The sequence below is a fragment of the Ahaetulla prasina genome, chromosome 4 (genome assembly GCF_028640845.1).
Source record: "Ahaetulla prasina isolate Xishuangbanna chromosome 4, ASM2864084v1, whole genome shotgun sequence".
In the NCBI taxonomy this organism is placed as follows: domain Eukaryota; kingdom Metazoa; phylum Chordata; class Lepidosauria; order Squamata; family Colubridae; genus Ahaetulla; species Ahaetulla prasina.
The window spans coordinates 95,299,889-95,322,517 of NC_080542.1; the positions used below are offsets into that span (position 1 = coordinate 95,299,889).

General features: G+C 40.7%; 1 protein-coding gene across 11 annotated transcripts in view; it reads right to left on the bottom strand.

Annotated features, from left to right (window-relative positions):
• Positions 1 to 453: 453 nt before the first annotated feature.
• The window catches only part of LRRC3B (leucine rich repeat containing 3B), an 83,359-nt gene continuing 61,183 nt past the window's right edge, over positions 454 to 22,629 (bottom strand). For 7 of the 11 annotated variants that reach the window (XM_058183322.1, XM_058183318.1, XM_058183314.1 and 4 more), the window contains 2 exons: positions 7,352 to 7,504; positions 454 to 5,798 (listed from right to left, as the gene is read on the bottom strand). In XM_058183322.1, coding sequence (XP_058039305.1) covers positions 4,857 to 5,633 — 777 coding nt within the window. In that variant the 5' untranslated portion in view covers positions 5,634 to 5,798; positions 7,352 to 7,504 and the 3' untranslated portion in view covers positions 454 to 4,856. Of the gene's footprint in view, positions 5,799 to 7,351; positions 7,505 to 12,894; positions 12,992 to 13,219; positions 13,368 to 22,629 lie in introns of those variants that run through there. The other 4 variants (XM_058183319.1, XM_058183313.1, XM_058183316.1 and 1 more) reach the window with 3 other exon arrangements.

Below are 22,629 nucleotides of genomic sequence, written 5' to 3' on the forward strand. Positions count from 1 at the left end.
TGCTGTGGTGGTGCAAGATTCAAAACTTCAGGACTTTGTCGTAAGTACTTGGGGAGGGGTTTATGTTGTAACTTTGAACAGTTGCTAAATGAACTGTCATACTTGAGGATTACCTGCAATGTATGCAGTTGAGTTTTTGAAGATACCAAGAAGATAATTCATAGAATAAGAAAGTGATACAGAAGTGGGAACTCCATTAAATCTACAGAGTTTAGTAGTGAGTTTGATTTTAATTCATAAGCATATATAAATGTCTGAAATGTTTAAATACTCTGTCTTCATGTTGCTCACTTCTATAAGACTTTCTAAATTACTAATATGAGTTGTTTTTTATTAATATAAATGAGCATTTAAATGTTCCTCTATTTTACAGAAAATGTTTGTAAGTGATTCCCCCCCTCAAAAGCTAAGGATTTCAGAGATGTTCCTTCCCCCCCCCCATTTCTTTTTCAGTTATTATAAAGGTATTTTATCCATTCTGTTTGTGGGAGTTTGTGGGAGTAAGTGCATGTATGAATTCTGATCCCTTATTTGGAATTCCTGATACCTGTTTTTTTATAATACCAAAATGTACTATTTTCTAATTATATAGATGACTTTATACACATATCTGAATAATTAAATTACTTTATTGTATGCTTCAAGTGACTTAACATTTTTTCTTTCAAGCTTTTGCCATGTTGCTATTTATATTGTATTACTGTTGAAAAAAGCTAATTGATCTAATGAAAAACATGTTTTATCAACAGCAATTGGATTTTCTTCTTTCTCTTTTGTTTTGTTGACATTTCCCCCTTTTCAAGGATTATCTTGCCTGATCACTGAACTGAGTCAGAAAAAGAAAAGAGAAAGTAAGTTTGAAGGGGAAAAAAACCCTAGATGTTTCTTAGAGTTAAAAAGTAGGCTTCTGTTACATTCATAAAATAAAAAGGCTTATTTCTGTTTCCATTATGGAATAGTTTAATTAATTTCAAGCCTGGCAAGGAGAGATAAAGTTCTGAATATAGCATCACAGTTCAAATAGAGGATATGGTAACTGAAAAATGGACACTAATTTTATAAATTGGATGGGTATTGTTTGTGATGTATTAGTGCTGTTCATTAATAAATAGACAATGCCCCTGGCTTCTTTTGACTACAGGTGGTTCTCGACTTACAAACACAATTGAGCCTCAGATTTCCACTGCTATGCAAGACAGTTGTTGAGTGAATTTTGCCCCATTTTACAATCTTTCTTGCCTCAGTTGTTCAGTGAATCACTGTAGTTAAGTTAGTAATATGGTTGTTAAGCGAATCTGGCAAACCCATTGATTTTGCTTGTCAGAAGACTGCAAAAGGTGATCACATGGCCCCAGGATACTGCAACTGTCATAAATACATCCCAGTTGCCAAATATCCAAATTTCGATCATGTGACCATGGGGATGTTCAAAGGTCATTAAGCATGAAAATTGTTATAAATCACTTTTTTCAGTGACTCTAAACAATCACTAAACAAATGTTTGTAAGTTGAGGGCTACCTGTATTTTTTTTACTAATGAGTAAATTTATGCTGATTTCATAACCTTTCCAAAACTAGTATGTCATAAAGCAACTGCCCAATTTAGCTACTTTGTGATGAAGATTACTACTTGTTCCATACAGCAGGGGAGACAGCATATAATCAATACATAACATCATCCCTGTTCAATAAAATTGAAACTGCACTAATTTACAGACATTCTCAAGTTGCGTTGATATGCCAGAGTAAAATGTCGGGAAATACAATTAAAAAAAGAAAAGTATCCAATTTTTTAAAACTTACACATATTATTTCCAAGGAGGGTATTTCCTTTAGAGATATATATTTTGTAATATTCATCAATCTACTTATTCTGGAATTCAATTCAATAGTTTAATTCAATATTCAATTCAATAGTAAATCAAAACACTGAAACACTGGCTGGATTATATATTCCAAATAAAGGCTGTCTGGAAGGAAAAAATAAGTGATTGGTTCTCCAATTTCAGAATTTGAAATTTCTCAACTGAAATATGTTACAGAATATATGAGGAGCATATGAAGAAATTTAAGTGATTCAAGAAGTCATCCAGTATATTTTCTTCCTTTAAAAAGCTTAGAAAATGTTGATACTCAATATTATAGTAATAAAACATTCCATAATTAATCAATTAATTTAATAACTAAAAACCCAACACTAACCAAATCAGGTTAGTGATTATCTGATTTTGGTTCTGATATCGAAGGAATCTGAAGTGAAAGCAGATACCTTTGAAATCAGAACCAAATTCAGATAATCACTAATCTGATTAGGTTAGTGTTGGGATTTTAGTTCTCCAAATTCACAGTTAGTTTAGGAGTATGTGAGACATAGCACAACATCAAATAAGATTATTCTACGCATTTCAAGTTTGTGTGAAGAATTAATTGTACTGCATTGTATGTTTGTACTTAACAGACTGAGGCCCAAAGGCAGGCCTATGTTCCATTACCTTCAGATGCCAGTTCACTTTGGGTATATTTCTTCGTATATAATGAAGAACAAGAGATTCGAAACAGTCTAACTAAATAAAGGTATTAAAATACTGAATCAATAAGGCCCAGTTCCAGAAACACTTGAGTTCTGAAAAACAAATAAACAAAAACTTGTAAAGAGAGATTACCAAGATAAGAATACAGTGAGACACCCAAAATTGTAAAAATGGTGGCACAAAATCTAAAATTCAGAATGTGCTGAAATTAGCAGAGTATTAGAAAAATGAACAGGTTTTCTTAAAGTATATTTAAAGGAACAGAAGCGAAATGCGAACAGAACTATCCAAGTCCTGTTTTGACCATATCATCTCTAACACGAAGACATATATTTTATCACTCATGAGCATATTGAACAAGAAGGAATGAAGCTCAAGACTGACATAAGCAAGGTCAGGAAATTGCAATTTCTTTCGAATGGTTTAAATATCTAGGGCTTTATGAACTACATGGTAAATTGCTAATGGTCTGACCAAACATTTATGAATTATCTCTGAAAAAATCCTTGAGACCTTGTGATATGCTAGATGACTGGAGAAAGTCGAAGTTCATATATTTGTTCAATAGATGGACTCAAGAAACTACAGACCAATCTAAAATTGATGTGTGGCTGGGAAGATCTAAAGATGGAAATAAAGACAGCAATCTGTAAGCACCTTGAAAACAATAAAGATACTATTTTCAGCATATATTTGTTAATAATAAATCTTGCTAGATTAAGTTTGTCATATTTTAATCAAGTTGCTTGATAGATTAAAAGGATAGAAAAAACAATTCTGACAGAACATTAGTAAAAGAAATTAACAATATTTTGTTAGGGGAAAAATTTACTTTCAGAGCTAGTTTTCTCCTTGTCATTCAGTGAAGCTGGAGGATACATAGCTATCTATTAGACCCAGAACTGCTTTAATCTGGATTTCTGCACTGAAAAGGGAGCTAGATAATAGTCTGATGGTCCCCATCAGCTCAACAGTTCTGTATAAAAGGGGTTCCAATAGAAAACCTCTATATGGTTCCCTTAGCAGGTTGCAGAAATGGTTTGCCACTGCTTTTTAAAAAAAACTTCCTAGTATAGTCAATAGCTCTGGGATTCCCCTAACCTAGTACTGACAATAGCTGGAAAGTTGGGCTTTCAATAATAGGAATCTTGATCTGTTACACAGGTTCTAATTATACAACAAGCTCCTATGGATTTTAAGAAGCCCATTATATTATTTGGTTAGGATCCAGCCCATTTCATCAAATCTTGACAAGATTTTCTATATCTATCTCACTTACAGATACACAGTAAAAATTGAAGATTGAGCCAAAGAACTGCGAACTATTTGCATATGCTCTTTCATACATATGAAAAACAATTTACATAATAATGGATGTGGATTTTCTAAAATTTAGAATGAAAGGAGAGGGAAGAAATATTATACTTCAATCTCAATTCGGAATAGATTTGCAGATAAATTCTCCAATGCTCTCTTTTAAGCTAAAACAAAAACTATTCTAACACTTAGTATACATCTATTCAAATGCAACACTTTATGTTCATTACAATAAACTTCTTCCCAAATTCGCCAGATGTTTTAGAAATCAACTCCCCAAATCCGCAGCAGATAAGACTTGAAACTCAAAATCTCAGTACCAGGTTATGGAAAGCTGCGGTGTTGCATGGCAGCCAGAATAAAAATATATGAGTTCCAAAATCAATAGTAAGTGGATCATTTGAATTCAGCAGATTGGAACTAACCAAACATTAACTTGATAATATCTAAATGGCAGTTGTATACTATGTATATTCTTGGAGCATAGAATGGTACTATGTCATATAATAACATAAGCTCTCTCATAAATATATTAATACATATCAAGGTTTAGATATATCTTCAGAGAGCCAATTTCGGGGATTTTGAACTGGCCTGATTCAAAAACACTTTTTGATCAGTGTAAATCTGTGATCTGTCCACATAGCAATAGCCAAAAAAGGTTTATAAGGCAGTCTTTGGGTCAATAAATTACTCTGCATTTACATGGTTCAAAGTTTAGCTTTTATTTGGTTTTAAATTAAAAAAATAAATTTCATTATTAAAGAGTGGAATGAGTCTAAACTAATGTTTACATTTTAGTTCACTTTGTTTAGAATACCACCAGAGAAACAATAAAAGAGTACTGTTATTATCCCAAAACAGACATCTTTTTTTAAGAAAGGTTGACAGTGGCAGAATTCAGTTTAATTGGAAAAAGTCTTTAACACATTGACCACGAATGTTAAAAGGAAACAGCTGGTATCCGTGCTCTCCATACCTAAGGGTCTGTCACAGGGTTTGGGCGCATTATACAACAGTGCTAATGTCGTCTGCTTCATCTGGTTTTTTCTGCCTGCTTGGCAGAGATTTCAAGTACTCCAGGTGCCGGCGTGCATCCTCTTGATTTTGCCGCACATAGTAAACTACATAGGATATCACCATGGTGAACCAGCCAAACATGGTGACTAGCATGGCATAATCTGTTGTCTTTTTAGGAATATTACATAGGTCAGCATCAGCTGCATTGAGAAATGGCCTCCCAGCATGTTCATCTAAATCAGAGGTCTTACAGATGACACTGTTGGCTGTTTCATGGTTGGAAGCCATGCTTCTCAAGACTTGCTGAAGGGTGCAATCACAGTGCCAAGGATTGTTTGCAATTCGAGCCCTAGCCTTCAAGTTGTTAAAAGCATTTTTGTGCACGCTTTTAATCCGGTTGTCTGACAAGTCTAGCATTTGCAAGGTTTCTGCTACCCCTTTGAAGGAATGCTCATCTATGAATTCAATGATGTTTTTGGATAAGTTGAGGACTTTCAATTGGTGCAAGTCCTTGAAAATCTCATTTGGGATGGATGTAATCTGATTGGAGTCTAAATAGAGAAGGACAGTTTCAGGAGGAAGATCTCTGGGTATTTCTTTCAGGTTCGCATTGCTGCAGCTGACATTCAAACCTCCAGAATGAGAGCAAAGGCAACCTTTGGGGCACATACTGGCAGAATGAAAGCATAGTATCATGAGGACAAAGCTTTGTAGAAGCAGACACATGGAGAGGGAGCGAGTTAACCACAGGTCTACCAAATGCATGCTGGAATGTCAGCATAATCACCCAACAGCTTCTCATTTACCCAACAGTGGTGGCAAAGTGTCTCAGGAACAAAACTGCAACCTCATTCTCACCAACAATGGAGGTCAAGAACAGATTAGTATATAGACATCTTCATGGTTGGTTTGCTTTTTAAAAGGACATTCCTGGAAAAGGAAAACAAAAAAAACCTTTTAGAAGACTGTGAGGGGTATGTTTTAAATGATGTCAATATAGCTTAAGGTACAAACCAAGGCAAAACTATTCAGAAATAATCTTCCATTAAGTTCACTGGATCTTGTCCCCAGACAAACATGTAGAGGATTGCAATCAAATGGGAAACCTTGATGGCAAAGTCTAATTTATTAAATGTCCAATGGGTTCACTGTTATAAATGACCTTAAGATGTTCTTTCACTCTAATATGACCATTTCCAAAGCAGACTATTTCTTTTTTCTTTTTTAAACACAGGTTTTCTAGAACAGTGGTAATAAAACTTAATTACTTTCTTCCATTTACAGTAGCAGACACATTAACGAGATTTACAGTGAGACTCATGCAGCAGTGACAAATTAAGCAAGCATTTTTGTGGTTAATGACCTTGCACTACAATGTTCCATATTGCTTTAAATCCAAACTAAACTATTTAAGAGAGGAAGTCATTTTTTTTTACAAGAATATACTTATTTTTCAGACAAACCAAATCCTGATAGATCTGAAGTCATGAATATGTTTTTGCATCAAGTTCACAGGCATCCTGTTAGAAAATTATGGGAGGTGTACTGGAGTTGCCAATCTAGGGAAGACTGAATGTTTTCATCTGCTTGTATGGTAAAGAATTTTGCTATAAAAATAAAATCTAATGTAAAATGTAAAATAAAATCTAATGACATAAAAAATCCCTCTTTTTTCAAGGAACTCAATCTATTGAAAGGGGAGAGGGTTGCAATAACTTGAACAGAACTTAAAGACAGATTATAAAATGGTGCAATACAGAATCTTTAATTTCTTCGTTATGAAGTACCTCCATCTTTTCAAACATATATATCACAAACACATATACTTTTACCAACAAGCTGAGAAGTTTGCATTTTTTCAAACTGTTTTTAAATAACATGTAAGGAAAATAATACTAGGACTAGTAGTGAGTAAAATATCCACTCTTTTATTTTCAGATGTAATCTGGAGAAAATCATTTCAGCAGTTGGGAAAATGGGTAGATCACGTAAACATTTACCATTGATAATGAATAGGTTTTCCATTATTGATACATGATGGATATCTTACTATTTTTGAAGACAAATGAGGAAAGGTCACTTGGATATGAGAGGTGTTGGATGCAAAATGGGCGGCAAATAAATTTTATAAATAAATTAAGGCAGAAAGTATTAATCTCTTATGTTACCCAATAACAGTGAGAAGTGTTTCCCAACAGATTTTATTTGTAAATGGAGGCAGCAGAGATGCTAAGAGAAAAATAATTTTGAACACCTTTTAATATGAAAACTGCTCTCCAAGTATATTTTAGCATAGCTTTAATACTCACAAATGTGATGAATAAATAAAATATACAGCAATATAATCTTAGAATTTGAGTTAATTATTATCATATCAAGAGAATGCTATCTCTGACCTAGGATCTGAGCATTGAAAAAATTGCAATTAACCTCTCTATAACATTAAAAAAAACACAATATAGAGTAAAATAAGATCCAAGAACCTGTCAACTTATTGTAGCTCAGTTACTTTGATGAAGTGCCTTGGGGATTGGAAGGAAGCTTCTTAAGTTGCTCCTTTTTTCTGTCAAAGAGGTAGAAAGAGATCTTGCTGAGTGAATCACATTGTGCCATCTCATATCATATGGTCAGGAGATCTTAAAGAAAAGAGAAACAAAATGATTGTTTTATAAGATTGTGCAAAGCTGAAGAGTAGAATAGTTCTAGTCTAGTTTAAATTGGAAAAATCTTATGATCCATAGGAAATAAGTAAATGCATGTATTTTGATGACTGGAACATACAAGGTTGTTTTGATAGCAATATCAAAGGAAAGGGAACTTCTAGTTGAATTCTAAGAGAAATATAAAGTTTGATCCTGTAATTGCTTTTGAGAAGAAATCAAAAGGTAGCGTACATACTTAAAAAAACTAAAGATGAGTTTTATATAATATTGGGATGGAGGGGAAGAGAGCTGGTAAGTGTATGGGGATTTGGGCTGCATAAATCCAGATGACAATTAGAGTATCTCTTTTCTGTCTTGTCAGGGCGAATTATATTTTTTCAGCCAACGTATGTCCAATGAAATTGATTAAGCTTCCTAAGTGCATCCCCTCCCCAACACAATACAACTCACAGTGAAGACAGAAAATCCCTAACCCAATAAATCATATTAACAAAACACCCAGTCCTATTTATAGACACATCTCTAAAGGAAATCCTTGTGAATCACACTCCTACCAATGAAACTTTACAAAAACAAAACCGCAATTTCTCCTTGCCCTTGCATTAAAATTATTTCTTATTTCTCATTCTTATACCCCACTTCTGCCATATGATATACATTTAAAGAAAAATAAAATTATTTTTAAAATATTAAACTTAAACTCAACCAAGAAGTTTTCAGATTTTCTATCTGTAAAAGGCTGTGAGCCTGTTAGCTTTCTGTAAGGCTCTGAAAACTGGGCTGGGGTTTTCAGGGGTTTTAGACAAGTTTTAAGAGTTCTGCAGGTGATGTGCTTTTTGCTTTGAGGATTATTGCTTAACCAGGATTTCATGGATTTATGTCCAGTCACTAGCGTGAGGTGGTGACTATAAAACTTACACCAACAAACAGCATTAGCATTTAGGGACTATGTACAAAATTAAATCTTGACAAAATTCTAGGAAATACCATTATTAATAACTCAGCAATCAATAACATAGAAAGAAATCAGTGCAATAAGGTACAAAGTCCAGATACAAAAGAAAGAATTAGATGTCTTCCTCTACAGAATTCCTGCGGAGTTCAGTTTTACATTTCTGAATTCCAATTTTGTAAATTTGTTTTGACATACAAACAAGAAGTTGCAATTTAAGAAAAGTGTAAAATTTGAAAACTGTTTAATTATTCCCTTTTATTGTTTTGCTTTTCTTATTGTTGGGAGGAGATGATTGCAACCTAGATAACCTCTTCGCATGCGAAGAGGAGGAGCCTTTGGGGTTTTTTAGATAGGGCATTTTTAAGGGGTGGGAGGGCAAGGGCGGGTGTTGGGGGAAACCCGTTGGGTGGGGGTCCAGTTCCTGCGTGCGCTCGCGGCGGTAAGTTAATAGGTTCGAAGGTCAAGGGGGGGTTTGTGTTCTGCCGGTTGAGGGTGGTCTTATTTGTACGGTAAGTGGGAGGGGCAGATATGACGGAAGTGGGGGCTCATATCGTTCTTTGGGGGCGCGCGCTCGATGTTTGCAGGCGATCGCGCGCCCCGAGCCCCCAGACTTTTCCCGTTTTCCGGATGGTCAAGATTCTCAGAGCCTGGGCCTTCGGCTGATGCTGTGCAATGCACGGTCCGTGGCCAATAAGGCCCCCCTAATTTATGATCTTATTCAGGGGGGTGCCACGGACCTTATGGGCGTTACGGAGACCTGGTTGGGCGCGGAAGGGGGCGTGCCTCTTGTTGAGATGTGCCCACCGGGTTTCCGTGCATTCCATCAGCCGAGGGCTCAGGGTAGGGGTGGGGGGGGTGGCGGTTGTGATTAGAGAGAGTCTGGAGCCGAGGGAGACCACTGTACCTCAGATTGCCAGGTGCGAATCCCTCTTTGTGAGATGGGGTCTTAGATGTCAGATGGGCTTGCTGGTCGCGTACCTGGCTCCTTGCTGTGTGACAGCTGCCCTGCCCGAGCTCCTGGAGGTGCTTGCTGGGTTGGCAGTTGAGACCCCTAGACTTTTAGTCATGGGGGACTTTAACTTGCCATCTTCCGGCTCGTCATCGACAGCAGCTCGGGAGTTCACGGCTTCCATGACGGCCTTGGACATGACCCAAGTAGTTGATGGCCCTACTCACATTGGGGGTGGCACTCTGGACTTGATTTTTGTCTCTGGTCAGTGGTTGAGAGATCTGGACTTGAAGGAAATAGTCACTGAACCTTTGTCATGGTCAGATCACTCTCTCCTTCGCCTGGACTTTCTGACCACCATTCAACACCGCAGGGAGACGGAGCTGATACGTTGGTTCCGTCCCAGGCGCCTGATGGACCCGGAGAGGTTCCGGACGGAGCTTGGGCCATTTCCTGAGGGTCTGGCTCACGGCACGGCTGAGGAACTTGTTGCAGCCTGGGAACGGGCCGCGGCGGGGGCCTTAGACCGTGTCGTGCCTTTGCGGCCTCTGACCCGGCGCAGGTCCCAACCGGCTCCTTGGTTCTCCAAGGAGCTGAGAGGGATGAAGCGCCGGAGAAGGCGCCTAGAGAGTTCCTGGAGGTCTAGCCGTTCGAGGCTGATCGGACACTAGTGAAGTCCTATAATAGGGCTTACCTAGTGGCATTGAGGAAGCGGCGTAGCTCGCCTCCTCCTCATTGCATCGGCAGATAACCGCCCAGCCGCCCTGTTTCGGGTGACTCGTTCCCTCCTTCACCAGGGGGAGCGGGATGACCCGTTGCAGGGACGTGCTGAGGAGTTTAACGGTTATCTATACGATAAAATCGTTCAGCTTCGGGACGGTCTGGACCAAAATTGCGGTGACTCAGGTGAGGCGTCTGAGGGTGGTCTTGGTGACATTTTATGGGATGAGTTTGACCCTGTGGCTCCCGAGGACATGGACAGGTTGTTGGGTAGGTTGAATGCCACCACGTGTTTACTGGACCCGTGCCCCTCCTGGTTGGTGCTGGCCACTCAGGAGGTGACACGAGGCTGGCTCCAGGCAATTACGAGCGCTTCTTTGGTGGAGGGAGTCTTCCCGGCCGCCTTGAAAGAGGCGGTGGTGAGACCCTCCTCAAGAAGCCTTCCTGGACCCGGCTGTTTTAGGTAATTATCGTCCGGTCTCAACCTTCGCTTGGCGAAGGTTGTAGAAATATGTTGGCTTATCAGTTTCCGTCCCACCTGGAGGAAACTGTCTATCTAGACCCGTTCCAGTCCAGTTTCCGGCCCGGTTACAGCACTGAGACGGCTTTGGTCGCGTTGGTGGATGATCTCTGGAGGGCCAGGGATAAGGGTTGTTCCTCTGCCCTGGTCCTATTAGACCTCTCAGCGGCTTTCGATACCATCGACCATGGTATCCTGCTGCGCCGGTTGGGGGGATTGGTAGTGGGAGGCACCGTTTATCGGTGGTTCTCCTCCTTTCTCTCCCGTCGGTCGCAGGCGGTGGTGGCAGGGGCAGAGGTCGGCCCGAGGCGCCTCACTTGTGGGTGCCGCGGGGTCGATCCTCTCGCCTTCTGTTCAACATCTATATGAAGCCGCTGGGTGAGATCATCAGTGGCTTGGTGTGAGGTACCAGCTGTCGCTGATGACACCCAGCTGTACTTTTCCACACGGGCCACCCCAACGAAGCTATCAGTGCTGTCCCGGTGTTTGGAGGCCGACGGGTCTGGATGGGGAGAAACAGGCTCAAGCTCAATCCCTCCAAGACAGAGTGGCTGTGGATGCCGGCATCCCGGTACAGTCAGCTGAGTCCACGGCTGACTGTTGGGGCGAGTCACTGGCCCCGATGGAGAGGTGCGCAACTTGGGCGTCCTCCTGGATGAGCGGCTGTCTTTTGAAGATCATTTGACGGCCGTCTCCAGGAGAGCTTTTACCAGGTTCGCCTGGTGCGCCAGTTCGCCCCTTTCTGACCGGGATGCCTATGCACGGTCACTCACGCCTCGTGACGTCTCGCCTGGATTACTGCAATGCTCTCTACATGGGGCTCCCTTGAAGGGCATCCGGAGACTGCAGTTAGTTCAGAATGCGGCTGCGCGGGTTATAGAGGAGCCTCGTGGCTCCCGTATGACACCTATCCTCGCAGACTGCACTGGCTACCTGTGGCCTTCCGGGTGCACTTCAAGGTTTTGGTAAGCACCTTTAAAGCGCTCCATGGCATAGAGCCAGGTTATTTACGGGACCGTCTACTGCTACCGAATACCTCTCACTGGCCGGTGCGCTCTCGCACAGTGGGACTCCTCAGGGTGCCGTCAGCTAGGCAGTGTCGTCTGGCGATGCCCAGGGGAAGGGCCTTCTCTGTGGGGGCTCCCACCCTCTGGAACGAACTCCCCCCAGGACTCCGTCAACTTCCGGACCTCCGAACCTTCCGTCGCGAGCTTAAAACATACTTATTCATCTGCGCAGGACTGGACTAGTTTTTAAATTTATAGGGGTTTTAATTGGTTTTAATATTTATACTATTTTTAAAAAATTTGGCTTTTAGAATAAGTTTTTTAATGGTTTTCTTAATTTGTACATATATGTTTTTACTTGCCTGTGAACCGCCCTGAGTCCTTCGGGAGATAGGGCGGTATACAAATACGAATAAATAAATAAATAAATAAATAAATAAATAAATAAATAAATAAATAATTAAAGTATTTTTGTTTTAATCATGATTTTTGAAAAGGGTTGCCATAGTGGTTAAAGTACTAATAAGCAAATATGGATCTAGTCCATGTTCAGACATAGAAATTCCCTGGGTGACTAGGCCAATCTATCTTCCAGCATAACCTACCTCATAGGGTTGCTGTTTAGGGAAATTGGGAGAAGGAAGCAACCAATATGCTGCCCTGAGCTGCTTGGAGTGATATGGTATAAATCAAATAAATAAAATGTCAGTGACATGATTTTCAGAGGACATCGAATTTGTAAATTATTACAGCCAGATTCATATATATCATTAAGCCAAAAACCAGACAAATCACATCATATCTTATTAAGATGCAGAAATCCAGTCTCTGTGGATTTTGCCTGATATTTCACTAGGGGCATGAGTCTCAATGGATAAATTTATATTTAATTTATGAATATGCAGACCCTCAATTTATTATAACTTTGCTTTAACTGGCTTTGAAACAAATAGACCAAAATTATCCACTTACTATATGTTCTGCATACATGTATTCTGCTTTCTGTTTTATGCCTGCTCAAAGTGGATAAAATATGGATGCATAAAATTTCATTCAGTCTCCATGTTCATTCTACTTAACACAATATCCTTTCTTCCCTGTTAGGTAATGGCTGCAGTAATCAATTAAATCAAGGGTTTATGTGTATCTATAATGCATATATATATACAAATTATAATTGTATAATACACACGTTATATGAGTTATACTGACTTGCTTTTTGGCAGCTTGGCCTGTAGATCTCTCTCTGTTTGTGTATGTGCATGATAAATATCCAGCATTATTTCTCCCATCAACTCCAAAACTGATCAAGTACAGTAATAATTATTCTTGTGCACATAATACGTCCTTATTGAATGTATATTTGGAATTATGAAATAATAAGAATATTTGAAGCAGATTTAAATATTTCATTCTTTTTATGAGGCATTAAGAATCTAAATAATATATAACCAACAGAGCAGATTATGTTTTTAAAGGAAATAGAATCCAGGAAGAGAAAATGATATAAAATGAAATAAAAACAAGAAACACTTACCAGATATATTTTCCATAATTAAATAATTGAAAAAAGTATAGGTGGTTATCTTTCAAGTAAAATATAAAATGCTTTCAAAATGTAGGTATGCACAGTATGTAATGTATGCATAAATAAATAAGCCAGAGGGGCTCAAATAACAGCAAGCCTATTTGGAGAAGGGAAAAAAATAAATACAGAAAATATAATTAGGCAGAGGACTTCAAACATTCCATTTACATTAATGGGAAAAAAGTAATCGTGAAAAATTTGTTTGGATTCTAATACAGGTAGTCCTTGGTTTACAACAGTTCACTCAGCGACTGTTCAAAGTTACAATGTCACTGAAAAATTAACTTATCACCCTTTTTCATACTTAAGACCATTGCAGCATGCCCATGGTCACGTGAACAAAATGTGGATGGTTGGCAACTGGTTCATATTTATGAGTTATAGTGTCCCCAGGTCATGTGATCACCTTTTGTGGCCTTCTGAGAAGCAAAGTCAATGGTGAAGCCAGATTCATGTTCCTAACTTAATAACTGCCATGGTTTACTTAATAAATATGGCAATAAAGGTTGTAAAATGGGGCAAAATTCTGTTAACAAATGTCTCACTTAGCAACAGAAATTTTGGCCTCAATTGCAGTTGTAAATCAAGGACTACCTGTATACAACTTCTATAATCTGACTGTTCTTGTGATGAGCTGGATTTTAACTTTCAAGGTACCCAACTAGTGTGCTAGCTGGAAGCATAGGGATCAAGACATATGAAGGAGTTCAAGCTAGGAAAGTTGCAGTAATATAAAATAGCAAATTATTTAAGAATACAAAACAGGAATACTTCTACCTAATAAATAAATCTCTAAAAAAAAAATGTAAGTTAGTTATAATTGCCCTGGTGGCTTACATCCATTTCTGGCATGGAATGGGGGAATTGCAACAGCTACCTTGAGCTTTTATCCCCCCTGTGTGGACAACACTGAATCCCCTACAGAAAGCAAACTGTAAAATTTCAGAAGTAAAATAAATTTTCAGAAAAGAGAACCATAAAAAGTAGCATGCAGATCTCAGTTACACTAATAGAAGCAAATACTCAAAGTGGGCTTTGCTGAGGTAAAAATGTTAAAATAGTGATTTCAGGAGAATGAAGGCTCACAATCTAGTCATTTAATTTTTAAATATATGTTCCATCTCAGGGATATTCTTCAAATTTTGAAAAGAATGATGATAGATAGATAGATAGATAGATAGATAGATAGATAGATAGATAGATAGATAGATAGATAGATAGATGATAGGATCAATCTGCAAATTGATAGAGGGCGATACCAGATTAAGAAGAGAGCAGGGTTTCTGTGAATTGTGTGACTAAATTTCCAAAAATCTGATGTAAACCTCAGTCGAACTACATGAACTTTCAAGTCTTACTGTGGATGAGAAACTGCTGAGTTTAATATAACGGGAGATCTAATGGAAGAAATGAGTGTTCTGATTTCTGCTCAGAAATTGGCATGAGAACAGAACAGCCGAGATCCCGCAATCCCCAAACCAGCCACAACGACAGAAGTCTGGCAACATTGCAACTGACATGAATTGAATATACCATCCTAGCCACCAATTCTGAAAAAGGATGCTATTCTATTATCTAACTTTCAGAGGTATTATACAACTTCATCTGAGGAGTTGCTAATTTGAGTTTAGGAGAGATCATGCATCCCTCCAATGGCTACAACGTGAGAATGGGGCGTTGGACTTACCTGACACGCCCTTTCTCACGATGGTGAAAACGGCAGTCAGGATGATGGGGTTGGAGGACCGAGTCTGCAACTGTTTAAGCCCCACCTCTTCCTGCTGGCTCCAGTTTTTGGCGAAGGGACTGTCGCAGACTGACATGTCTTTCTGAAATTATAAACAGTTAGTGTTGTCCCCCCCCCACGACTGGCGGCCGGCCAAAACAGGGAGGGGCTGACTGCCATTTTCACCGTCGTGAGAAAGGGCATGTTAGGTAAGTCCAACGCCCCATTCACCACACCGGTGAGAAAAGGCAGTCAGGATGATGGGACATACCAAAGCTCGTTGATCCATTCGGGTAGGAATACGCCGGCCGCCGGTCCGCTATGCATCCAGTACACGCTGGAACACCCTCCTGCCAAATGCTGTGTCTGACGAGGCATAGGTGTCCAGCTTGTAATGCCGAATGAAAGATGTAGGCGTTGTCCACGTAGCAGCCCAGCATACCTCTTGTAAAGGAGCTTGGGTGGCCCAAGCTGCCGAGGTGGCAGCGCTCCTAGTAGAACGTGCAGTTATGTTGGAAGGTCGAGGAAGGGATTGAAGGTCATAGGCGGATGCAATAGTAGACCTGATCCACCTGCCAATGGTGGAGCCTGAAGCCTTGAGACCCAAGGATTTTGGGATGAAAGATATGAAGAGAGTTTCTGTCATCCTGAGAGATGATGTGTGTTGCAAATAAATCTTGATAGCACGGCAAACGTCTAATGTATGCCATAGAACCTCCAGGTGATGAGTCGGATTAGGACAGAAATTGGGAAGAACCAGTTCCTGTGACCGGTGGAAAAGAGTATTGACCTTCGGCATAAATGTGGGATCGAGACGTAAGACAACTCTGTCCGGGTGGAAGATGCAGAGATCTTTGTGGATAGAAAGAGCTGCAAGTTCAGAAATTCGTCTGGCTGATGTAATGGCAATGAGGAAACAAACTTTCTGAGTTAGAAACTTGAGGGAAACATCTCGAAGTGGTTCGAATGGAGCCTTAGTCAGAGCTGAAAGAACTTTGTTCAGATCCCAAGATGGGTATCTGTGCACTGTAGGAGGATGAAGATTGGAGGCCCCTCAAAGAAATCTGCGAATTACTGGGTGAGTAGCCAGAGACTTATATGATGTGCAGGTGAGGACCGAGGCAATGGCCGCCACCTGTCGATGTAGAGTGTTGGATGATAAGCCAGAGTTCAGTCCCTCCTGTAGAAACCCTATGACATGAGGTACCTCAGCTTGTGTGGGTATGATAGTTCTCCTACGGCACCACCTACCGAAACTCTTCCAAGTAGTCTCGTAGATCCTAATAGTTGATGGTCGGCGAGAAGCTTGGATGGTAGGAATAGCTATATTTGGAATGTTAAAGCGAATTAAGATGTCCCGCTCAGCCTCCAAACGGTTAATTGGAGCCATTGGGGTTCCGGGTGGTGCAGAGAGCCCTGTAGTAGTTGGATCCTCGAGTCTGGGATTCTCCAGTGCCTGACTACAGACAGAGCTACCAGATCTGCAAACCATGGCCTGCAAGGCCAATGAGGTGCGATGAGGATTAACTCTGCTTTCTCCTCTAGAAGCTTGTGAATCACTCTGGAGATAATTGGGAGAGGAGGGAACACGTAAAGCAGGTCTTGCAGCCAAGGAGATCGTAGGGCATTGACTCCCTCGGCTCTGGGTGAAGGGAATCTGGTGAAAAATCTGGGAAGTTGGTGATTGCTCTCTGAAGTGAACAGATCTACCTCTGGGGTGCCGAACCGGTGAACTATCTCCTGAAAGAGATCTGGAGGTAGACTCCATTCTGACTGGTCTATCTTTTGTCTGCTGAGAGCATCTGCTTGAATGTTTGCTGTTCCTGAGATATGGTCGGCTCAGGTGGATAGAAGATGTTTCTCTGCCCAATGACCCAGCTTGAATGTTTCTGTCATGAGTGATTTCGAATGAGTCCCTCCCCACTTGTTGATGTGAGCCTTCGCTGAGACGTTGTCTGTTAGGATTAGGATATTGTGACCAGTCACTTGATTGCTGAAGTGTAGGAGAGCCCTGGAAATGGCTCTCAACTCTAGAAGATTGATGGGGAGAGACTGTTCTTGGGGAGACCAGGTCCCTTGAGCCATGAATGGGCCGAGATGGGCCCCCCAGCCTGTGAGACTCACGTCGGAGGTGAGGGTGAGTCTGGCAGGCTCCCGGAACCTGCTCCCCTTGGAGATGGCGTTGGAGGTCCACCATTGAAGAGATGTGAGAACTGGCTGTGGTAGACGGAGTCTGGAGAGCGAAGTGGCTAAGGACCTTTTCTGGTACGGGAGAAGCAACCACTGCAGATCCCTGCTGTGTAGGCGAGACCAAGGTACAATTCCAAATGTGGAAACCTTCTTACCCAATAATTGAGATAAGGATTTTAGCGATACTGAATGAGCCTGAATGGTTTGTGTTGCTAATTGTTTCAGGCTAGTTTGTCGTTCTGGGGAGAGGTAGACCATGGAAAGTTTAGAATAATTACCGCCCATAAGTGAAGAAGCTTGGTGGTAGGTATTAGGTGGCTTTTCTCCCAATTTATGGAAAAACCATGTTTCTGAAGAGTATCTATGGTGAAAGACAGGTCTAAACAAGCTGTCTGGGCCGAATTAGATAGTATAAGGATAGCATCGAGATAGAATTGGAGACAAATGGGTCTAGAGCGAATATGGCCAATTAAAGCTCCCAGAACCTTAGAGAATATTCTTGGGGCCGATGATAACCCAAATAGTAAGGCAGTGTATTGAAAATGGGACCCCTGATAAGAAAACCTAAGATATTTCCTATGTTCCTGAGCTATGGGAATATGGAGGTAAGCCTCCATAAGATCAATGGAAGATAGGAAATCATCTTGCCGAATTGACTCCAAAATTGATTGCAATGAATGCATTTTAAATTTTCTATAGGAAACATAAAAATTTAGTGATTTTAGGTCAAGAATTGCTCTCCAACCCCCCGAAGATTTGCATACCACAAATAGGCGTGAATAGAACCCCTGACCATGAGAGGGAAAGGGGACCCGTTCAATGGCCTTATTATGTAATAAATGTGCAATGGCTTCCTCCATCACAGCCCGGTTGGACCTGTCACGAGATACAGGGCATGGCAGGAAATTATCTGGAGGGAAGGAGAGGAATTCTATGAACAAGCCAAAACGAATTGTGTGTCTAACCCAAGCATCTGAAATGGAAATGTCCCATTGATCAGCAAAATGGGAGAGTCTGCCGCCAATGGGAAGGAAATAAAGGGAACTATCTGTTTTTACGGAATCCCCTGCCCCTGCCACCTCTGAAAGGTTTCTTGGGGAAAAATTTTAGTTGGATCTGACCTGGCCTTCCTGGGAGAAGGTTCCTCTGGATTGAAATGACCTGTGCGTTCTGGGCTGGTAGAAACCTGTATCTGACTGACGAAAGGACTGCTGCCTTGAATATGATGAAAAGCGGGCTTCTCCGCTTGAAAGGGAGGGCAGAATCTTCCTCTTATTGCGGGTATCAATGAGGATGGGGTCCAATGAGGTGCCAAACAACTTATCTCCTGAGAAGGGGGAGGAAGCTAACCTCCATTTGTTTCTGTTATCAGCTTGCCAATTTCTGAGCCACAATAATCTGAGTGAAGTGATGAAAGAGCCTAAAGCTTTAGAAGCAAATCTGTAGCTTTGACCGTAGCGTCAGCTGAATATTCTAGAGCGGCGATGATTTTGTTGAGGTCCTGATGAGACCTGGTATCAGTGGAAGGAGTCCTTGCTTGTAACTGTTTGAGCCAGATAATCGTAGCCCTACTGAAGAATGAGGCAGAGGCAGCTGCTTTGACCGACCACGGTGCAGCTTGGTGTCCTTTGATCAATACCTTCTCAGCACGTTTGTCCTCAGGACGAAGAGCTTCTTCAGGTGGACCCGTGAGATGAGTGGCTGATGATAAAGCAACTATAGGTGCATCTACTACCGGAACCTGAAGAATGTTGGACATCTCTGGTGCCATGTTGTAGAGGCGTTTGTCGATGTGTTAGGGTAAGGCTCTGATCCAGGAACTAACCATTGACGCTGTACTACCTCAGTAAAGAGTTTGGGTGCAGGAACCATATCAGAAGAAATAGTTGGTTCCGAAAAAAGTGAACCTAAGGGACCCTCCCCTGCTGGATTGCGGTTCTTAAGGGTAGAAATGTCTCCTAAACCCGTAGAGACTTGAGTCTTGTAAAGGAGGGATTTAAAGAGTTGAGACTTAAACAGGCCTACAAAGGAAGGCTGATCCAGGTCCAAACCTTCATCTTCCGATAATGCATCATCTGGTAGAATACCCTCATCATAAATGAATTCCTGATCAGAGTGGCCTGGTGACTGGGCCCCACCATGTTCTGAGATAGAAAGATCTGATCTATGGAATAGTTGTTGTGCTTGAACTCCCATGTTGGATTAGGATTGATAATTTCAGCAGGTTCCTCTGATGGAGTTGAAACTGCTGGTGCCATGGTGGACCTATGAGGAATCTCTTGAAAAAGAGATGCAGGGTCAATGGAGGGAACTAACCCTGAAGTGTTGGGAGACCAATTAAGAGGAAGATTGAAAGGCACATTTATTTGTGATTGAGTGGAAACCACCTCAGAAGCCCTGGTAAGGGAGCTGGGTTCCCCCTGATCCTGCTGTATGGCTTTAGAAACAGCCCTCTCCAGTGCCTTGTGGCGCCTAACCTCCTCTCTAGTAGGCTTAGACCCTTTACCTTTCTTGGGGGCTGTAGCTCCAGATGTTCCCTCTAAGGGATCTTGAAGATGGCGGCGTTTTGCAGTAGCCTTTTTTGGCTGAGGCTGTGGCTGATCCGCCATAATACAGAGTAGAAATTAGGGATATCAAATTTAATCTAGATGATTAGAGCAATAAGAAGCTGGATTTATGGTTAAATTAGACTTGTCCTCTGTGAGAGAGTATATCAGCCGGATAATATGGACAAAGAAGAGAAGGCAGCTCCGTTTAGAGAAAAAGGGGCTTCCAAAATGGCGACCGGAATTTTCGCGCCAAAAATAAGCTTCCCGGTCAGACAGCAAGGCGCCTGTGCTAAAGGGCCAGCCAGCTACTGCCCACACAGGAAGAGAGCCCACTGTACCAACAGCGATTTACGGGCCTTGGGAGAGACTTGAATCCAGTCCGGACGAACCTCGCAGCAACCCAGGCGGTCCCGATACTGCAATCAGAAAGATAAGCACCTCTCAGCTGTTCTGAGGCGCGCGCACTGCTGAAAGGCTGTTCTGGAGCTGAAAATGCAATTAAAATTGCAGGCAGCAGAGGGAGCACCTGAGAACCTAGCCAACCTCCGGGTTTAGCAATTTGCACGAAGGCAAAAAAGAATGCTGCTGTCAGAACTGCCAGCCGGCAGTCTGATGCCTGTCCACGGCCTTCAGCGGTATCAAATGTAAGAAGTCCTTCACACTGGAAAAATTATTGAAAATTGAAATATTTTGTAGATAAGAATTTAAGAGTCCAGAAAGACACGTTCGTCCAGCTTGGGACCGAGTCAAAAACTGGAGCCAGCAGGAAGAGGCGGGGCTTAAACAGTTGCAGACTCGGTCCTCCAAGCTTGACGGACAGGTCAACCCCATTATTCTGACTGCTGTTTCTCACCGGTGTGGAGAAAAATAAGCTTTGTGACAAAAAGAAGTGCACTGAAACTTGGCTTTGCAAGAAGATGACATCACATTACTATTGTGCACACCTAGAGCCAAATTATCATTGTGGCAGATGGTCTATGCTGGGAGCTATATTAAACACTACTGCAGTTTATGAATATAAACAGGACATACATGCTGTGCAATGTTTCCTACAGGTTTTCTTTTATAAGTACTAACTTATTGCTTTAGAACAAGATCCCTAAACTTCTGAAAAACTGATCAGTTAAAAGGAAGTCAGTTTAGTATTAATTTAAAGATAAACACTATAACGTAGATATATAAACATTTTATATATCTATATCTATACCTTCCTTCTCTCCCCTCCTCCTCTGTTTATATGAGCCAACTGAGAATCTCTAGTTCGTATTCTACGAACATAATTGTTATCATCTTCTAATAGGAGGTAGGATTAGGGAGACAAAGCAGAAATTTGTTTGCACCTTGGTTGATAATCCTCATAGAAACAAACTCAGTAATGAGAAATTTCTTTATTAGGCCTAGGATGCAGGTCTGTATCTGAAAAGTAATGCCTGGGAATAGTAAGATAAAGTAAGGTAAACTACACAGGGAAAGAATTTGGCAGTCTTGTCACTAATTTTTAGTTCCTTTTCAGTGCTGTTTTTGTTGAGGTGAAAAGCACTATTTTAACTCATTCAACCTTTGTCCCTGTAACTCTTTGTTTGGAGCTTTAGGACTGACTTTCAATCTCTTGTAATTTAATGTAACCAGCTCACCTCTCTCATTTTTCATTTATTCCCTTATTAAATCTCATTTTCAATTATCACTCAAATGTTCAGCACATTATTCCGGTCACACACTTCAAATCCACCTTGACTTGGTAAACCAGTGTAAAAATAGGAAACCAATGCCATTCATTTAAAAGCTTATTTGTTGGGAAAGAGTGGGGATCTTGTCCCTCACACCAATTCCACATAAGGAGTGTATTCTTTTCAAAACCATCTACCCAGAAAGAATCAGGTATTCCAGAATTCAGGATCAAAGAGGTGTGAAAGTACAGATTTCAGAGAAAATCTGCAGGCTTGTATTTGGGGCAGGTACACCTCATCACACTTGCTGTATAGTACAATAAAGGCAAAATAAACTGCTTATACCCTAGACAAACGAAAATGACTCTTTGTCTCTTTTCAGCATTAATAACACATTTAGTTTTCCACATATGAAATCATGGCTACTGCATCAAGCACAGTTATTTATTTCAATTTAAGAAGCACATGATTACTGCAAAGTTCCATTCACCGTTTCAACAATAAAAGTAAATTACACAGTGTGGAGAATTAAGAGGTCTGTTTTGCAACTTGGTTTATTATATAAGGAGCTACGGAACTGACTGGAAAATACATGCTGCCATGCAGCCTCTTCAATATGGCTCTTTCTAGCTATTTTACATCTTATCTGTAATTCTCTCAGCTAGCACTGATCGTGCTGGCTGGTTATCAGATCTAACATGTCTGAAAAACTTCTGGCTGGAAACCATAAGATATAATAAAAATAAAAATCATGAAAATAAATAGCTATAATAGCTTTATGGACATTAACCTCACAATCAATACAAAACCTACGAGTGGCACAAAGAGCCATGGAAGACACATGTTCTCCATTACAAGACATGATAGAAAAGCCTCACATGGATTAGAGAGCAAATGAAAGTATACTATATCATTAAGAGAGTAAAAGAATTGAAATGGAAATGGGCTGGTAACATAGCAAGAACTGATGGCAGGTGGACCAAGACAGCCATACAATGGATCCCACTTGATAAAAAGCATCCACGAAAGAGATGGATCGATGGTATCAGCAAGTATCGTGGTCTGAGTTGAAAAAAAAAAGGTCAGGACCATATTGGTTGCAAACTTGCAAAAGAGACCTTTATCCTGCAATGGATAGACAATGGCTAAAATGATGATGATGATGAATAAAATACTAAAAATTGACATATTATAATCATAGTTAACAAAGGCAATTTCCCAGTATAT